The sequence below is a fragment of the Sus scrofa genome, chromosome 2 (genome assembly GCF_000003025.6).
Source record: "Sus scrofa isolate TJ Tabasco breed Duroc chromosome 2, Sscrofa11.1, whole genome shotgun sequence".
Taxonomy (NCBI): domain Eukaryota; kingdom Metazoa; phylum Chordata; class Mammalia; order Artiodactyla; family Suidae; genus Sus; species Sus scrofa.
The window spans coordinates 25,532,272-25,552,482 of NC_010444.4; the positions used below are offsets into that span (position 1 = coordinate 25,532,272).

At 46.8% G+C, this 20,211-nt stretch overlaps 1 protein-coding gene across 6 annotated transcripts in view; it reads left to right on the forward strand.

The window, feature by feature from the left end:
- The window catches only part of PAMR1 (peptidase domain containing associated with muscle regeneration 1), a 169,226-nt gene that overhangs the window by 109,882 nt on the left and 39,133 nt on the right, over positions 1–20,211 (forward strand). For 5 of the 6 annotated variants that reach the window (XM_005660990.3, XM_021079921.1, XM_021079923.1 and 2 more), the window contains 2 exons: positions 449–624; positions 8,483–8,611. In XM_005660990.3, the coding sequence (XP_005661047.1) occupies positions 495–624; positions 8,483–8,611 (259 nt within the window). In that variant the 5' untranslated portion in view covers positions 449–494. 6 annotated transcript variants of the gene reach the window in all.

Here is a 20,211-nt window from a genome sequence, read left to right on the forward strand (position 1 = left end):
GGGCTGTGCTATACAGTTATGCAGCTGAACTGTTCCTCCTGGAGTTGTGCAGTGCACAACCTGTGTAGCTGTAAGCGGTGGCCTGGTGCACTCCAGCAGAAATAGAAATGAGCATAGACACTCCAGAGGTGTTTGGTTGTTTATAAATTATTTATGTGTATGTGTGTTGGTTACTTAGATTATGTATTGATCAAACATAATTTCTTTTTTTGATTAAAAAAATAAAAATGAATAGCAGTTCCAAAAAAATTTCATCTGTGTCCCACTGGATGGTTTTGAACATCCTTGGAGGTAGGTCCCCCCCACCCTGGAGACACTGGCCTGGGAAGAATCCACATGGTCTCCTCCTTTGTTCAGGCAGGACGACACCTTTGTAGGACAAGATTGCTTCTTAGCAGTAGAGCACTTCTGGGTCTTACCTGTTCCTGCCTGCTGGTTTCTGTTTCAGAGTACACAGTCATTAATGAAGCCTGCCCGGAGCCGAGTGGAATATCATGTGTCGGGAGTGTTGTGAATATGATCAGATTGAGTGCGTCTGCCCTGGAAAGAAGGAAGTGGTGGGTTATACCATCCCTTGCTGCAGAAACGAGGAGAATGAGTGTGACTCCTGCCTGATTCACCCAGGTGAGTGTGCAAGGGGAGACTTCAGGTTGCCTGCACGTTTTCTGAAGTCACCAGTGGGAGCAACCTGTCACTTGAATGCTGACAGGTTGACCTCAGGAGGCTGAGACACCATGATGATTAAAGGGCCCTAATCAACCCACTCTCACCATAAGCACAGGACTCAGAGGAATTAACACTCTTTTCAGTGTAAAACTTATAAAGTTGTTGACTCATTTACTCATTCATTTAACAAACAGTCCGAGTAGCTCCTATATACCATGGCAGGTACTGGGAATAAAATGTTTTTTAAGAAGACACATTCCTGGCATTCCCAGAGCTTGCAGCCTTAGGAGGGAGATGGAGGAATTAACATGTGGCTGGACTATAGAGTGGCAGGTGCTATGATAGAGAAACACGAGTACCTTGAGAGCCTGGATGAGGACGCGGGTCCGTGATCTATTAGAGGAGTGATGTGTGTGCTGAAGATGGAAACAGCAAAATGAAAAGCCTGAAGGAGATTTCGTAAAGAGGTCCAGCCGTAGAGAATAGCACGTGCTAAGGTCCTGTGGCAAGAGAATTCATGGAGTTTATGGGGTTGTAAGTAGCTCAGTCTGGCTGGAGAGGGGTGTGTGTCTGAGAGAGGGAGAGGGAGGTGAGAAAAATGGAGAGAAAGACCGACAAAAGATCAAGAGAGAACAATCTGGGAGTTCTCTTGTGGTGCAGTGGATTAAGGACCCACCGTTTTCACTGTAGCAGTCCAGGTCACTGCTGTGGCATGCGTTCAGTCCCTCACCCAGGAACTTCCACATGTCACAGGCACAGCCAGAGAGAGGGAGAGAGGGAGAGGGAGAACAATCTGAAGGAGAGAACAGGGGTGAGACCCTGTAGGGCTTTGCAGGCTGTGCTATGATGTTTGGGCTATTTCCTGAAGCTGCTTAGTAATGTTGGAGATCCTTTAGTGAAGAGGTGAAAGCCAATTTTCTCTTTAACTACAATGTGGAGAAAGGCTTGGAGGAAGGACGTGATTAGAAGCAGGGGAGGAGTGATGGGGACCTTGATGGGCAGAAAGCCTGTGGATGGAGAGAGGAGGAGGGGTTGCTATTAAGGAGAGTGGAGGTGATGACAGTTTGGGGTTGGTCGGGTGGGGAAAGGAAGGGAAGGGCAGAAGTTGAGGATGATGCTCCTGCCCTGAGCTGGCCATTCGGGAGGTGGTCCCAGTAATATGAGAGCATCCTGGGGTGAGGTGGAACCTTCCCAGTTGTGGTGCCCAGTCCTTTGCCTTTTCATCAGCTGGACCTGCCTTATCCCACACCCCCACTTCCCTGGGCCCCCACCAGAGAGGGGACAGTGATTGTCTTTCTTCACAGAAGGGCCTGCGTAGAGGCAGTGCGGCCCCTGAGCTTCACACTTCCGATGTTTCCAGTGTGATTGACAAATCATTGAATGTTTTCTTGGTGCTTTCAGCTCTGCTGCCTTGTAAGTGTCATTTCTCCCAGGGGAGTCTTAACTTTTCTCTTCTATGCCTGATGGAAAGGAGGGCATAGAGAATTTAAAATATATCTTCCTTAAACTAAAGACTAAAAGGATGTCCAGTGTACTTGGGGAGTGTCTCTCCTTTCTGCCTCTCCTCTTTAACAAACACAGAAAATGATACTCGTTAACTACCAGGAACTTTCTTTTGAGGAAACCTATAGCAGAGGAAAGAAACCCGGGCTCAGATGTACAAGTGATACTTCTAAACCTTCTTCCCTCTTGGAAGAGAGTCCTGCTGAGCTTTAAAACAGGAGCAACCTCAGTGTAACCTTTGCACATCAGATCCAGAAAAGAAACCCACTCTTCCAAGTCTCTCATGCTGAGTGTGGTATATAGGAAAACGGTGGAGCAGTGCCTCCAATTTTCTAAGGAAGTGTTGAGAGCTAAGCCAGAGTCTTCTGACTAGGGGTCCTTGGAGCAGGTACTGATGTCTCTGAATGATTTTTGGTGTTTTCAAAAGCTTAGCAGTTACTGTTGTGAGAGTTTGATGAGATGGCACGGGTCACAGGATAAGTAAGAGAACTTTATAGGCAGTGCTGTGGGCTACCTGTTGCTTCATACAGAAGGCCATCCAGGAGTTCCCATTGTGGCTCAGCAGGTTAAGAACGCAGCTAGTACCCATGAGGATGCAGTTTCGATCTCTGGCCTGCTCAGTGGGTTAAGGATCCAGCATTGCCACAAGCTGCTCCAATTTGACCTCGAGCCCAGGAACTTCCATATGCCACAGATGTGACCCTAAAAAGAAAGAAGGCCGTCCACACTGGCCACATCTGTACCTGACCTCTTGTTACGTCATACAGGAAGCAGCCACCTCATCACCTTGACTGATGCTGAGAATGATCTTCGAACTAGGTAGTGGGGAGCTGTCCCACAGCAACCATGGGGTTGCCCTGAAAAGAAAGGCCAGAGAAAGGTTTTAAAAAAAAAACAAAAAACAATTTTCAACGATATGAATTGATGTCCCAGCAGTCCCTGTTGGTGATCAGAGAGGTTTCTCTGTGTGCGTAAGTGTCATTATGACCTCAGGCATTTAAAATATTTATTGATTTTGATTTTGATTTTTTTGTAAGGTCGCACCTGTGGCATATGCAAGTTCCCAGGCCAGGAGTCGAATCAGAGCTGCAGTTGCTGGCCTATGCCATGGCCACAGTAAGGTAGGATCCGAGAAGCTTTTGTGACCTACCCTACAGCTCATGGCCATGCCAGATACTTCACCCACTGAGTGAGGCCAGGGGTAACTTCTGCCCTAGGTCTGGAATCAGCCATTTCTCCATGGAGCTCTTGTCTGACACCATGATCTGGTCACCTGAGATGTGCCTTGCTGTTGGACTGTCATTGTTACAAGGTTCTGTTTGGTTTTTTAAGTGAATGGAGCTAGGAAACCATATATATATATATTTGGGGGGTCGTGCCCACAGCATGCGGAATTTTCCAGGCCAGGGATCAAACCTGAGCCACAGCGGTGACTCAAGCTGCTGCAGTGACGACACCAGACCCCCAACCTGCTGTTCCGCAGGAGAACTCCTATGCATATATGTATTTTTTTCTTTTTTATAGCCACACTCATGGCATATGGAAGTTCCCAGGCCAGGGGTCAAATCAGAACTGCAGCTGTGACCTATGCCACAGCCACAGCAACACCAGATCCGAGCTGCATCTCTGACCTACACTGCAGCTTGTGGTGTCCTTGGATCCTTAACCCAAAGAGTGAAACCAGGGTTTGAACCTGCATCCTCAGAGAGACAACGTCAGGTCCTTAACCTGCTGAGCCATGACAGGAATTCCATAAATTTTTTTATTTTTATTTTTTATTTTTTGGTCTTTTTAGGGCCTCACTTATGGCCATGTGGAGGTTTCCAGGCTAGGGGTCGAATCAGAGCTGTAACTGCCGAGCTACACCACAGCCACAGCAACGCCAGATCCGAACCTCATCTGCAACCTACACCACAGCTCATGGCAATGCAGGATCCTTAACCCACCAAGTGAGTCCAGAGATCAAACCTGCATCCTCATGCATACTAGTCTGGTTCATTTCCCTTGAGCCATGACAAGAATTCCCATATTTTTCTAAATGAGTTTAAACTGCTACTCAAGTTCAAATGTGATATTCCAAGGTTGTTACTTAACTTCTTTGATTTTATATTTATCTTTTCTCTCGTAGTGAAACTCCTGTTCCTAATAATAGTAACCTAATCCCTTACTTGCTTTATCTATAGGATAATCTTACAAAATAACAACAGCGTTATTCATGTTAACAATAAGATCACTGATGATTCTGGGTTTTATTCACCTTAGAATATATCTCACTAAGTACGTGGTACAGTCAAATACCATGTTTTAAAGCCAACTGATGTTATGATTTTGTCTGCGATGTTATACCACTTACTTGATATATGGGTAGTATTGTTTCCATCTTTTTGCTATTTTTGACAATCCATGCAAATATGCACATACATTTATGTATCATTCTGCTGTTTGTACAAAAAGACAGCATGCCATAAACACTGCTAACTATCTTGCTTTTTTCTCTTAATATATGCTGGAGATCACTCACTGACAATATAAAGCCTTTTTTTCCATTTCTTTTTTCAGTTGCATGTAAATGCATTGGGTGGATTACCATAGTTTATGAGTATTTAGGTTATTTCTAGCTTTTGGCTGTTATAAATACTACTACAGTGCATGGCCTCAGGCATGTATCAGCTAGTATTTTTGCAGCATATCTTTGGGATAGGTTCCTGGAAGAAGGGTTGCTGAGGCAGAGCGAGGTGCTGTGTCATTTTGCCAGTCTTTGCCAAGTGCTCCTCCACGCATTTGGTGCCCACAGCCACTGCACATGAGAGTATTCTTTTGCCAAAGTTTGGCAACAGAGTGCATCATTTGGGAATTTTGCCAGTCTCAAAGGTGAGAAATGGGAGCTCAGCCTGGTTTTAGAATTTCTGTCATTTCTGTCATTATGATAGATAACCATCTTTTCTCTTCTGGTGGCAGTAATTACATGAGGGTCAGTGCCCAGGGCGTGGTGGTGGGGATGGCAACAGTGACTTCCAGCAGCACTGGCGCCCCCACTGGAGCAAGTTTGCTGTATATTTTAGTGCATTTCTAAGCTGTGTAGCTCTGAACTCAGTCTTCTAACCCTCCTGGCATTTCTTTGAGCTACTTCCCCGTGCCTTGGTTTTTTTTGTTTGTTTTTTACGGCCACATTGTGGCATATGGAAGTTCCTGGGCCAGGGATTGAATCCAAGCCACAGCTGCAGCAACGCTGGATCCTTTAGTCCACTGTGCTGGGCTGGGGATCAAACCCCCACCTCTGCAGGAACCAGAGCAGCTGCAGTCGGATCCTTAGCCCACTGCACCATAGGGGGAACTCCCTTAGTGTCTTTTTAACACAGCCTGCTCATCTTAATCACCTGGCTGGTTTCATGATGTGCACCTAAGAGCCCAGGAGTGACTGTGCTGAGAGAGAGGGTCACTGAGGTCAGACTCTGCATCCACTGGCCTCCTCAGTGCCACAGGGGACAAGGAATCAGAGGGGAGCGTGGCACAGGGGTGAAGATGACCTTTAAAGATGCAGAGGCCACACTGGAACCCAGGTATGAGCCAGACGAAATTTGATGAATGGATTAGCAATTCATCTTCTTGGGAGGGAGGCCCTGGGAGAGGAAAGCAAAGTCAGGACAGGGTGCAAAGAGCGAGCTACACGTCTCTGTCCTGCAGAAATCACACCCATATGCTGCAACTTCAGGTTGATGAAGACCTAATTTTAGCCCAAAGCAAAAAAGTATGCTCTCAGCTCAAGAAAATGCTGGCTATCTTAATTTTTGCTTTTTAGGGCTGCACCCGTGGCATATGGAGGTACCCAAGCTAGGGGACGAATTAGACCTACAGCTGCCAGCCTACCAGCAACACGGGATCTGAGCCACGTCTGCAACCTACACCACAGCTCACGGCAATGCCAGATCCTTAACCCACTGAGCAAGGCCAGGGATCAAACCCTCAACCTCACGGTTCCTAGTCAGATTCGTTAACCACTGAGCCACAATGGGAACTCCATTTTTTAATTTTTTTTTTTATGCTGGCTATCTTGAATAGAAGCCTAGATGAGCAATTTTCATCCATCCAAGTATCCCTTTATTCATTCACTCAAACAATAATATTTATTGAATACTTATTATGTACCAGATATATCATATGTGGGGATATAGTGTTGAACAAGATTTAGTCTTTGACTTCGGTCTATTATAGGGAAACAGATAATAAGCAGTTAAACTTGAACATGATATTGATAGACGCTCTGGTGGGGATAAGCCAAGTGGAGGTAGAGGCATGCAGAGTAATAATAATAAATAGTTCATATTTTGGGGGCACTTGCTATGTGCCTGTGTGAATTTAAGTTTTTTATGGTCTCACTCTCAGCATATGGAGGTTCCCAGGCTAGGGGTCTAATCGGAGCTGCAGCTGCCGGCCTGCACCACAGCCACAGCAACGCAGGATTCAAGCCACCTCTGCAAACTATGCCTCAGTTTGCAGCAACACCAGCTCCTTAACCCACTGAGGGAGGCTAGGAATGGAACCTGTATCCTCACAGATACCATGTCGGTTCTTAACCCTCTGAGCCACAACAGGAACAACCCTATGAGGTAGGCATAGTTGTTAACATTGGGTTTACAGATGAGGACCTCAAGCCACAGAGAAGTCAAGCAGTTTGCTCGAGGACACACAGCTGAACAATGGACTTATTAGCTCTCTGCTTTAGGAAGTGGGATTGGTTATCTCTATCTTTCTTTAGTATCCCTCACCTTTCAGGGGACCATGTTTTAAAATAACCCTTGACTGCGGACTGCTCAATCCTGGACCGGCGTGGCCTGCTGGGAAGGGAGGGCCAGGCCTTCCCATGTGAGCCCATTATTAGGCATTAAGTTGTTTCCAACGGCACACTCTAGTCAGAGAAATGTATGACATACAAGAACGTTTAATGGAATGGGAAAATGTTTACGATCATTAAATTTAAAGTCAGTCATTAAAACAGAATATATGGTATATGGTATGAGCCTAATTTTTCAAAAATGTGTTTGTGTATGCACAAAGAGTATTTCTTTCTCTCTGATCATTTTTCTCTGAGTGGTGGAATTTTAGGTGGCCTTCGCTGAATTCTTGTCTGAATTTTCTAAATCTTCCACAATAAGCATATGATCCTTTGATGAAGAGAAAAAGTACCCATTACTGGTGGAATCTATTTTTTGCTACAGGTCATTTCATTTTACCTTGAAACATCATCTATGAATGAGAAAAGCCTGACATGAAAGGCCGTATGGTGTATGATTCCATTCACGTGGAATGACTAGTAGATTCCTGGTGGCCAGGGCTGGGGGCAGGGGGACGGAGAGTGACTGCTAATGAGTAGAGGGTCTTTTGTGGGGGAGGAGATGGAATGTTCTAAAGTTAGATAATCATGATGGTGACACAACTCTGAGAATATACCAAAACCCATTGAGTTGTACATTTTAAAAGAATGAATTTTGTGGTATGTGAAGTATCTCAATGTATAATTTTTTTTAAAAAAAGAATGAATTAGAACCAAAGTGTAAAACCATTCTAGAACTTATTACTAAATATTTTAAGTATTTCATAGTACTTTCAGGTTACTGGTCATAAGTGAGATATGACATCTTTGTAAAATGTTAAAAATTTACAATAGCAAGAGGTTTTGCCTTCAGTACAAACAACAATGTAATTTAGATTTTTTTTTTTTATTCCCACTCAGTGGCGTGTAGAGTTCCTAGGCTGAGGATCAGATCAGAGCCACAGTTGTGACCTGTGCTGCAGCTGCAGCAATCCTGGGATCCTTTAACCCACTGTGCTGGGCCAGGGATTGAACCTGTGTCTTACACTGCAGAGATGCTGCTGATCCCATCCCACCACAGTGGGAACGCCTAGATTTGGTTTTAATATAATAATAAGCATTTGCTGTCAATTTCTTAAATTGGGAGGTCTTTTCATCTCTATTATTTTATAAAACAGGGTGATTAAAAATTAATTTTAAATAGTATTGTCTTTTATTGAAAATGAAAGTTCATAACTATGACCAGAAATGGAATCTTTTAAAAAATCAGCCACTGATTAGGAAGATGGCTCAGACCATCTTCCTAAACTCCCCCGTCCGAATTCTGGTGACTCTAGCCTTTCCCTGGGAATGACACTCTTTCCCAAGGGCTCCGGGCCCTTTCTAGGTCCAGATACCCTTGGTGGAGACGAGGTCCGGGAAGGCACACAGTTTCTCTCTCAGTCCGCGCATCAGAACCTGCATGTGCTTAATCTAACGTCCATCTGCCTGGCAATGTTTCAGGTTGTACCATCTTTGAGAACTGCAAGACATGCCGAAACGGCTCGTGGGGGGGTACCCTGGACGACTTCTACGTGAAGGGCATCTACTGCGCCGAGTGCCGCGCGGGCTGGTACGGAGGAGACTGCATGCGTGAGTAGACCCTGGTGGACCTCGGTCCCTAGTGCCTGTGCCCTTCAAGGCTCAGCTTGCAGGAGACTCAGTTTATCTTGTTGGAAGCTGAGCTCTGCAAAGCTTGTGGCCAGAGGGCTTTCTAGGTAAGACTCTCAAAAACAAAGAGGCGTTTCCCTCTGCTGGGTGTGGAGTGTGGACATCTGTTTGGAATTGGTCTTGCGGGCTTTCTGTCTGCTCGTAAATCTTTCCCTCTGTCAGTGAAGCCAAGGCAGTCTGCACACAGCAGGCCTCGTGTCCTTTCCAGAAGCAATTGTGTGTTATCATTGGTCAGCAGGTGGTGAATCAGGCTTCAAAAATGTGAAGTCTGTAGTGCATTTAAAATATGAATTTCTATTGGAAAACTTCTTGAATCCTGAGTTAAATTCCTGGAACCCACATGAAATTGTCAGCATGCCACTTGTCCCAGGAAAGGGATTCTTTCTGGCTTCTGCTGAATCTCCAAGAATTACTTAATCTTTACTAGTGCTCCCCTTGGAGTTTCAATAATCCTTTGGAAATGGAGTGGAAATCTAACCCATCTCTCAGGTTACGATTCTCCTCTGCTGCAACCTGATGGTGAGAATTCCTCTGAAAGTCAGGATCTGGAGCAATACACAAACTATTACTATTTCACCCAGTCTAGTTCACAGGACTTAGGAACAGTCCGAGTGGTCTTGGAGCCTAAGTCATTTTACTTTTATAAACGTTATTTCCAGGCAGCAGAGATAGAGGATGGAGGGTTATTTGTAATCTCTGCCTGCTCAAACCGATAGCAAAATGCAAGAGTCTAGGGCGAAGAGTGAGGAAGATACCTCAGTCTGTGTGATTGCAGACCCCTTGTTCAACCTCAGCCATAGTATTCACCTGCTCCCACTGGTGAGTTCTTCCTCATAGCTCTGTTTTCTCTGCAAAGTGGAATGTGAAATCTCAGAGGACAGCGGAGTGGAAGGGGAGCTGAGGCTTGAGGGTACTGAGGTTTTGGAACAGCCACATGATGAATGAGGAAAGGGACCATCTAGTGATAAGTTAAAGCATGCCCAAGCAAAGCTGAGGTCCCAGTGGAAGCTGGAACTCCCATGGAGGTGATGCAGCTGGGACAGGTGGGTGATGTTCCCTGGCAGCATGGTAGCAGAGGTGAGTAAGAGCAGTCATTTGGCTGATCCAAGCACTGGCTGAGACATGACTGTCCAGGGATCCAGGTTGGCTAGGACATGAAACCAAAAAGAACCTGATAGAGCGAGAATGGGACTGGAGCTCTGGATGAGAAGGAAAAGCAGACTTAATGGTAAAAATAAAAGCCGTGGGACATGTAGATGGAAGGGGTACTATGGTCAGAGGATGGCATTTCTAAGTTGAAGCTTTCAGGAGTAGGGGTGCTAGTGTGTTCATGTAGATTAGTCAGTTTTTGCTGAGTAACAGACAACCTCCAAAGGACAGATGTGAAGTTCCCACTATGGTTCAATGGGTTAAGAACCTGACATAGTGTTCATGAGGATGTGACTTTGGGCCCTGGCCTTGCTCAGTGGGTTAAGGATCTGGTGTTGCTTAGGTCACAGATGCAGCTCAGATCTGGCATTGCTGTAGTGTAGGCTGGCGGCTGTAGCTCCAATTTAACCCATAGCCCAGGAACTTCCATTTGCCACACACGCAACCATATGTGAGGACAGATGAGTATTTTTCTGTATCACGGGTCTCTGAGTTGGCTGGGCTTTAATTGGTTTCAGCTGGGCTGGCCTAGGTTGCGCTCTAGAGTCAAGGCTCAGGCCAAAGAGGCAACTTGGGGTGTGGTCTTCTTAGAGTGGGTCATAGAGGCCTAACAGGCCAGGCCAAATGCACAGCCACATGTAAGGCCTCTGCTCACATCACATTCACTCACATTCTGAGGCTAAGCCCCAAATGGTCAAGCATGAGAGTTTATGCTACCCCAAGGGGAGGGGTACAGATGTTTCCTAAACAGTCCTCTGTGTGAGTAGGTGGGTTTGTCTAGGGGATAGGACAGAGAAGGGCAAAAATATTTGCATGCAGGTCAATAAAGCCAAGGCAGAAGACAGAAGGAGTGCAGTTAGTTGCCCAAAGAAACCTTGTAGGTGTGTCATTCCAAATAGCACCTATTGCTTGAGTCTTGGGTTTAGCCTCAGCGTGAGAGTTGGCTGAATATGGAGTCTGATTAGTTGGATTAGTGAAGGTATCCATGTGATCCTTGAGAAACACTTTCTCAAGGACAGCAAAACTGGCTCAGGGCAACTGGTCCTCACTACTAGGAATGGATGCTCTTAGGTGCAATGATGAGCAAGATGGATGTAGTTACTGCTGCCTTGAAGCTTGAAATTTAGAGAGAGGAGACAAAGAAAAATCAAAGTGTGGTCGGTGAAACAAAGGTCATACTTCTGTCTCATTCTGTATTGATTCAGTTATGCTTGTTCAGTGCCATGTTGCTTGTTCTGAAAGCCTCGTTCTGCACAGTGGATGTTATCTGATCACAGCCACATACACGAAGGGAGCATTTCTTAAGGATCACAGGGCTGGTCCCCAGGGAAAACAATGAGCCCTCCATGAACATACAATATATCCATGGAAACAGGGCTTGACCATGAGAAGACATCAATATGATGTTATTATGTTATCATCTGCGGCACATACTGGGAATTTATAGGAGGAAGTAATTCATTTCCGTATTTGTTCAATGCCTGCCCAGTGCTGGGCACGATGCTGCCTGCCTCTTTTAAGGGGCAGCTGAACTCCTGGGTGGTCTGCTCATGACTGGGGTGCAGGACTGAGGGCCTTGGCACTGAGGGCGCAGCACTGGAGCCACATGGCAGTGTGGGCATTTTCCCAGTAGATGGCGCCCAAGCGATCCTTTCAGACAGTTTAATTCTGGAGAGGAGGGCTTCAGGCTGAGTACCATTGTAGAGCCCTGGCATTTTTTCCTGAGTTCTATACAAACCTTAGAAGGAAGGAGTGCCAGGAAAATACCAGAAAGGATCAGACTCTTAGGTTTGAGTTATAGAGTGTTCAGTACTGTAGCACCTTTATTTTCCACTGTCCTTGACAATGCTTGTCCCAGATGGCACTAACCTAACTCATTATAGTCTTAAAATCCACTATGTGATTGATTCATTCATAACCATTGACCAGTTGCATTAAGCAAGAGAATTGGAGAAGGGCTGGAAGTCACTGAGCCCAAGAGAGAACTTTCTTCCTATTTTTATGGCCAAGAAAGATCGGTTTAGTAATTTCAGAGTATCCAGACTAAGGAGCTATTCCTTCTTTCTCTAACTTCTTATTTTGAAAAAGATTTTAAATACACAGAGAGTTGAAAGAGGACTACATGCCTTTTTTACCTGGATTCACCCTTTATTATCATTTTCCCACATTTGGCTTTTCTCTCTCTTCTTTTGCACTATAGACTCATGAATTTTCATTTTTTTTTCCTCGATGTTTCCTAATGCTATCCTCATTTTTTTGATGCTCAAACTGTCCCAGAATTGGCCACCCAGACCCTTTAAGCTGGCTTCTCTGCATCATTCTCTGAGCACTTCCTTAATTCTTGGCCCCTCACAAATGTTTCAAGTTCACCTTGATTGTACAGGTGCTAGAACCAGCCATTTCTCCACAAATCCTGGTTCCTTTTGTGGGGGGTGGTATTTAGGAACTGTGATCTGGTGCCGACGTGAGAGGCCCTGATCCCTAAAGTCAAAATCAAGGCTTCTTTTCAAAGCTTCCTAAACTGGAAAGTTGAGTTCTTAGTGGAGCCACTCCGCTGACCTCCAGGGTGGAGTTTATTGAACTTGGCCTTCAGACCAAGTTCCTAAGCACCAAATGAGATGAGCATGAGAGGACCGAGAGCCACATGGATGCCACACTTCTAGGTAGTGCTGGAGTGTTGCCAACCCCTCAGGCCCTGAAGGATCGAGGGGAAGCAGGGAGATTAAGAAAGCAGCCCAGGTGAGAGAGGATTCATGGGGAGTGATTAAAGACCTTTAGTATATTTTAGTTTCTTAGCCATCGTATAGATAGAGCCAGAGGAGCAGAAGAACTGGCCATCAGCTGTGACCAAAAATGTTTGTGGGGCTGGAATATCAGAAAGGATGACTTGTACAGGCTGGTCCTTGAGCCATAATCAGGATAATTAAGAGCAAATGAGGGAGTTCCCGTCTTGGCTCAATGGTTAATGACTGTGACTAGCATCCATGAAGACGTGGGTTTGATCCCTGGCCTCGCTCAGAGGGTTAAGGATCCCGCGTGGCTGTGAGCTGTGGTGGGGGTCACAGATATGGCTCGGATCCCGCGTGGCTGTGGCTCTGGCATAGGCTGGCAGCTACAGCTCCGATTGGATCCCTAGCCTGGGAACCTCCATGTGCTGCCGGTGCAGTCCTAAAAAGACAAAAAGACAAAAAAAAAAAAAAAAAAAAAAAGCAAAAGAGAATGAGAGTGAGGGGTGGGAGAGGGAGAGAGACAGGGAGAGAGGGAAAGAGGGAGAGAGAGAAGAAGGGAGGATAAAAGAGAGATAGGAAGGCAAGGAGAGAAGGAGGGAGAGGTAGATGGGGGCCGGTGGGGGTGGGAGAAGGAAGGATGGAAGGAGGGAGGGAGGGGGCGGCGAGAGAAAAGAATCACAGATCCTGTGAGTCACTGATTTACTGGTCTGTGGAGCTGCCCTCCTGGGAAAGTGCAGAATCCTCTGGGTGAAGTCACTGAACACTGGCTCCTGTTACTCTGGGCTTTTGTGTGCTGACACTTCCAGGAAAGGAACAGCGTCCAACTGGATACACATTGGGGGTGGTATTATGTGGTGGTCAGCAGCTGGGCTTGAAACCAGGAAGACCCGGATCTCCTGTGACTGCAGGCAGCATTACCCAGTCTTTGTAAATCTGTTACCTCATTTACAAAACGGAAAAAAATAATAGTGCTCACTCAGAGGATTTTTGTGAGGGTTAAATGAAGCACTGTCTATAAAATTCCTTAATATGGAATCTAGTACATAGTACGTGCTCAATAAATGGTAGCTGCTATTCATATTATTACCAAACTGGAACCTTAAAGGGAACTCTTCTTTTTCTTTTTTTGTTGGAAAGGAAATCAGTGTAGGGCCAGAGAGGAAAAATAATAAATCAAAACTCCCGGAGTTCCCGTCGTGGCTCAGTGGTTAACGAATCCGACTAGGAACCATGAGGTTGCGGGTTCGATCCCTGCCCTTGCTCAGTGGGTTAACGATCCGGCGTTGCCGTGAGCTGTGGTGTAGGTTGCAGACGCGGCTCGGATCCCGAGTTGCTGTGGCTCTGGCATAGGCCGGCGGCTACAGCTCCGATTAGACCCTTAGCCTGGGAACCTCCACATGCCGCGGAAGCGGCCCAAAGAAATAGCAAAAAGACAAAACAAAACAAAACAAAAAAAAACTCCCTAAGGGATAAGAGGGTATACCTTGGCCATGAGGAGGTAATCTTGCCAGGGTGAGTATTGCATGTGTGGTGAATAATATTTTATACTTTAGGTACTGAAGCTCTTTTTTTTTTTTTTCGGTCTTTTTGCCATTTCTTGGGCTGCTCCCCTGGCATATGGAGGTTCCCAGGCTAGGGGTCGAATTGGAGCTGTAGCCACTAACCTACACCACCGCCACAGCAATGTCAGATCCGAGCTGCATCTGTGACCTACACCACAGCTCATGGCAACGCCAGATCCTTGACCCACTGAGCAAGGCCAGGGATGAAACCCGCATCCTCGTGGATGCTATAGTCAGATTCGTTTCCACTGAGCCACGACAGGAACTCTGGTACTGAAGCTCTTTGACTCAAGGGAATTAACATTTGAACTTTTGCAGAGGATTTGAAGTTGTCAGAGAATTCATTGATCATTGCTCAGCCTCTGGTTATGGAGGAGAGGGACATGAAAAAGACCTTCCTTCTGCTCAAACAGCAAGAAATCACTCTATAAATCAAAGAAAAGTCAGAATTTTCTTTCAACCCACCACGTATCTGTGAACACAAAATCTCAAAGAATCTAAACTCCATAGGAAAGGGTTCCTCCTAGGTGAGCCTGTGATCCAGGATATGCATTACCTGGGGCTGGCTACCGAGGTCAGGGGCAGGGCAGGTGAAAGCCGGACAGAGAAGGAGGAGGAGAAGCCAGGCTTGTGACAAACCTGTGGGCTGGCCTGTTGAACTTAGATCTTTAAAAAACCCTCCAAGCAAAGATCATGCTTTCCACTGAGCATGCCCTTCAGTGAAATTTTGCTGAGTAAGCAACACCTGGGGTGAGACCAGAAAGCAGAAGATCTTGGAATGTTATCATTTTGCAGCTCTAAAAACTTGCCATTTCACGATCTCAGGGTCTTATGGGCTCAGTGTCCTGGTCTTGCAGTCATGCAAGTATGGAAAGTTGGGCTGGGGAGTTTTGAAAATCAAAGACAAATTTCCTTAGGTGCTTGAATTTCAAGATGCTTCTAGAGGGATTATAGCCTCAGTCCTGCCCCAGATGAGGTTACTTCATGATTTGATCAAATTGACCAGTACCTCACCCTACTTGCCTAATAGAAGAAAGGATATTACCAATGAAAAGAAAACATGTATTTTCCGTGGTGAATAAGCAAGAGAATATGACCCATAGTCAAGAGAGAAGTAAGTCAGGAGAAACAGACCACATATGATCAAATATTGGAATTTTCAGACAAGGACTTTTAAATAACTTAAAAATGAGTATATTAAAGGATCTATAGGGAAAAGTTAATATAATAGATGTGATGAGAAATTTCAGAATAGATTTGGAAAGCAATAAGAAGAACCAAATGGAAATCCCGGAACTGAACCGTACATACCTGAAGTTAGAAAGTATCAGTGGAGGGGATCAGCAGCTGATTGGTCACAACAGAAGAAAGGATCAGCGAATCTAAGCACAGGTTAATAGAAACCAATCTGAAGCACAAAGAAAAAGGAAACCATTCAGCAATCTAATTCCTTGTGCTACCCTAGTCCAGTCCCCGACTTTTGAGTTGGATTGGCAGGGTTATCTCAGTGTGTGTTTTTGCGTGAAGACCTTGATTGCACTGGGGGGAGAAAGGACTGTTTGCAACAAGGTGGTAGATCCTATTCTTGCTGGACAGCTGTTTCAACTGAATGGACAGACCGTTTGGTAAGGGGGAGAGGGGCTTCAAAAATGAATTGATTGGGAGTTCCCGTTGTGGCTCAGTGGTTCACGAATCTGACTAGGAACCATGAGGTTGTGGGTTCGATCCCTGGCCTTGCTCAGTGGGTTAAGGATCTGGCGTTGCCGTGAGCTGTGGTGTAGGTTGCAGATGCAGCTCGGATCCCATGTTGCTGTGGCTCTGGCGAGGCCTGCGGCTACAGCTCCGATTCACCCCTAGCCTGGGAACCTCCATATGCCGCAGGAGTGGCCCAAGAAATGGCAAAAAGACAAAAAAAAAAAAAAAAGAAGAATTGATTGTGCAGAGAGATGTTGAATTTAATTTGGCATAGTCTCATTCATTCAGTCAACAATTAAGCACCTACTTGATGCATGTAAAGGTATGAGCAAGACAGACGAGGTCCCTGCTCTCACAGAACTGTGTCTTGGGGGAGACAAACGATTAAATGGACCACAATTATAAAGTATGAAATTGATTGGGATTATAGGCCACATCACAGAGTGAGCCCTCAAGTCATGGCTGGATGTCTAATTATTCCTGATAAAAGCCATTACTTAGCACCTATTATGAACCAGGCATTGTTCTAAGTACCTTCAATCCTGTACATCACCACGGCCCCAAGGCACAGAAGTGCTGAGTAGCTTTTCTGCTTGCTGTCCTGCAGCTTGTAAGAGGCAGGGCCAAGACGCCAGCTCAGAAGCTGGGCCCCAGAGCCTGATCTCTCATCCTTTGTACTAAACCACTTTTTGGTGTGAGAGGCCCTTGAGGTCCTCACTCTGAGTGCCTCAGGGCCAGTGCCTATCTGAGGGCTGAGCTGGTCGGGGTAGGATGAGCCCAGTCACAGGGAGGTGTGAGTTTCCTTCAGGCTCCTGGTCTGACATGTGTGTGTGGGGGGGGGTTGTTCCCATGTCATATCTGGGCTTCTGCCATCACTGTCTAGGCTTCTGGGTTTAGGAGGGTTTAGCCAATGATAGAAAGAGGCTCTTGGGAGCCCTGGAGCAATGGCTTAGAACCTGGGCTGCCACCTGGGGTTCTCGTGCCCAATCAGTGTCTCAGATTTGGACAGGAGTCGAGAGAAATGACAATACTAGTTGCCATTTGTTGAGTATTTCCATGTACCAGGCTCATTGCTCAATGCTTTACATACAATATCTGTCTCATTTAATCTGCAAAGCAAACACATAAGAAATCAGTGACAACATGGTACCACTATTATTCCCATTTCCAAGTGAGGGAACTTGGGCTTGGAAAATCTGGAGACCTTGTCTGGGGTCACACAGCTAGAAAAGTCTGCATTGAGATGAAGACTAGTGTGGCGTCATAGGCTGCCCCTTAACCATTATGCATCCTGCCTCCTGTGTCATCTTTGAAAGGGGGACAGACAATGGCACATGCCTCTCTTGGTCTGAATTCTTTCTTTAGCCCCCCACCCCAGCACACAACCCCCCAAAAGGAAAGGTTAAAGAAGAAAAAAAAAAACCCACCTCTTCTTGGAATTATGTTGTGTCTCGCTCCTGCCCACCCCCCTTCCCCAGCTGGAGATAACAAGATGTGTCTGAATGCTGGGGGCGTTCATTTTTGTTGGGGACCTTCCAGCTCGCTTTCTAGTTTAGAAATTCATGAAGATTTCCATTCCGCTCTCTAGAAGCAGGGTCTATCCAGCTCGCTCTCCTGTTTGGATTTGTAGCAAAGGGAAAGGATGGGGGTGGGGGAGGGGCAGGATTGGTGACGAGTCCAGGATTTGAGATCCCAGGGGACAGTTTGGCTCAGCTGGCAAATTTCCCTACACACACACACACACACACACACACACACACTCACTCACTCACTCTCTCTCATTCTTCCTCTGCAGCAAGACCTTGTCAGGGAATCTGAGCACGTCTTCTGGGGCCACTGCCTCTCCGGTCTTTTCGACTCTGGACCACCTGCTTGGTTGGCCAGCAGTACTTCCTTGGCGGGGACACTCAGCTGTGCTCACTGTTGTGCCCTAGACAGAGGCTGCAGTGAGTGTGCCTGTACCCAGGCCCTGGCACTCCCATGTGGAGGTGGCAGTGGGAAGAGAGCTGAAGGAGTCCTTTAATGTGAGGAGGGAGTGGGCCTCCCTTCCCTTCGCCCTGTGCCTAATACCCACCCCCCGGCAGGCTCATTTCTGAGAAGTGGCCTCTTTGTCTCTGGCTGGTTGGAACTTGTCCTCATCTTGGGACCGACCCTGCCCTCCCTTCCAGAAGGAGAAAGAAAACATCGTGAAGGACGCGGATGTCCCGTGTGGTTGGGAATCCTGGCTGCTTCAGAAGGACGGCCCCTGGGCCCCAGGAACAAGGGGTCTTGTGTCTCACGTGGCCAGAGACTGGTGCCCCGGGGTGGGGAGGGGATGGGGCTCCGAGACTTCCTGAAGCTTCATGAGACCCTGGGGTGGGCCAAAGCCTGCACAGTCTTGCCAAGGAGACCTGCCTGGGAAGGGGCACCGGCTCCCCCTGGACGTGATGGGTCAGGGAGAGGGCGCATAACACTGCTTGCTGTCTGATTCTGGGGAAGAAACCAGACGCAGGCTGGCAGCATCCGGCATCTGCCGCTAGTTCTAACTTGGGGTCCCTGCAGGAGGTTTGCTGCAGAGCTGGGATTTAACACCTTGTGGCTGGGAAGCTGCCAGTCCCGAGGGGTGGAGACTGTGCAGGAAGATTTCTTTTTTTGTCTCTCACACCCAATGTATCACTTCCGTAGCTGGGCAGCAGATGGGCAGATGGGGGCGACGAGGAAGGTGAGGTGTGCAGGAAGAAGGAACGTGCACTTCCAAAAGCTGGAGGGGTGGGGGGTGTGAGGGTGCGCAATTGAATCTATCTTGGGGGGAGGGTGGAAAAATCCTGCTGCTTCAGAGTGGAGTAGGAGAGGGCTCGGTCAGGAAACCCTAAGTTTAATGTACTGGCAGAGACCCAGCATTGGTACCATGCAGATCCAACTTCAAATCCCTGCTCTGCCACCCACTAGCAACAGCTGACATTTGCTGATTTTTCTGCTGAGGGCTTTCGATGCATAATCTGATTCAAGTCTCCCAAAATGTATAAAGCAGGCGCCAGTTTTATTCCTATTGGGCTCAGGTTTTCCAGGGTTCAGAGAGATCAAGTCACTTGCCTGAGGCCACACAGCCAGTGACACTAAAGCTGAGTCTCAGACCAAGGCCAGTGGAGCTCCAAGGTCCCATATGTAACCACTGCTTTCCAGTTAAAACAGGCATCTGCAGTCTCTGACCTCCTGGCCATCTGGCCATGGGGAAGTCACCTCACTCCTCCCATCCCTAGTGTTCCTTGTCTGGGGAACCGGGAGGTGAATGTTGATCTCCCAGCTTTCTCATGAGGACTGAACAAGAGAATGTGCTTAAGTCTTTCAGCCAGTCCCTGGCTTGCCACAAAGTCATCATTTATTCCTTCAACAGTGATTTATTGAACCCCAGTTATCTGCCAGTTTCTATTCTAGGTGTACAAGCTAGAAGGGGTCTCAGTTCCACCAAAGAGCGTAAGCAGATAAGCTAGATCTTTTCTCATCGTGATATGTGTTAGGGAGAAAACAAAATCGGGTAGTGACAGGGCCTGTAGAACCGTGAAGGTCCATTTCAGCTGGGTGGTCCAGCAAAGTTTCTTTGAAGAAGTGGCAATTGAGCTCACTTCCCAAAGGCAGGAGATTCTGAAAATGGAAGAAGATGACCCTTCCTTCTAGGTTAAGGGAGCAGTGGGTGCAAGGCCTGGAGCTGGGACCCAGAAGAGGCCACCGAGAAGAGGCCGTGTGGCGGAGCAGCGTGAGGAGCAGATGAGTGGTGGTGGAGATGGGCAGAGAGCAGGGCTGGGCGGTCCGTGAGGCATCGCCGTCAATGCTGCAGGAAAGTGTTTGCACAGGGCCAGCCTTGGGAAGGTTGAATCGCAAGAGTAAGGTGCTCTCATTTGTGTGTTTAAAAGGTGAGTTTGCTGCTGTGTGAGGAACGGAAAGCTGGGAGACAAGGCTGAATGCAAGGAGGCTGGGATTGTAGAGGAAGAAGGTGGAGGCCAGGCCCAGATAAGAGCACCACATAGGAAGTGGTGGAAGATATTCCCAGGAGCACAGCCGGGCAGCAGCAATAAGCATCCTCATGATGAGATAGCTGGTGCAGCCTAGCAGTCATTCTCGCAAAAGTCACAAGCCTCAGGCCTCACAGCTTGTCCAAAGTAGAGTTTGAGTTATATTTCTAACACTGTGGAAATACTATTTTCTTTTAATTTTTTATTTCTTTATTTTTTTCCATGTGTACATTCTTTTTTCTCACATTCTCATGCTCCATCACGAGTGACCAGACATAGTTCCCAGTGCTGGACAGCAGGATCGCATTGCTTATCCATTCCAAAGGCAATAGTCTGCATCTATTAACCCCAAATTCCCAGTCCCTCACAGTCCCTTCCCCTCCCTCTTGGCAACTACA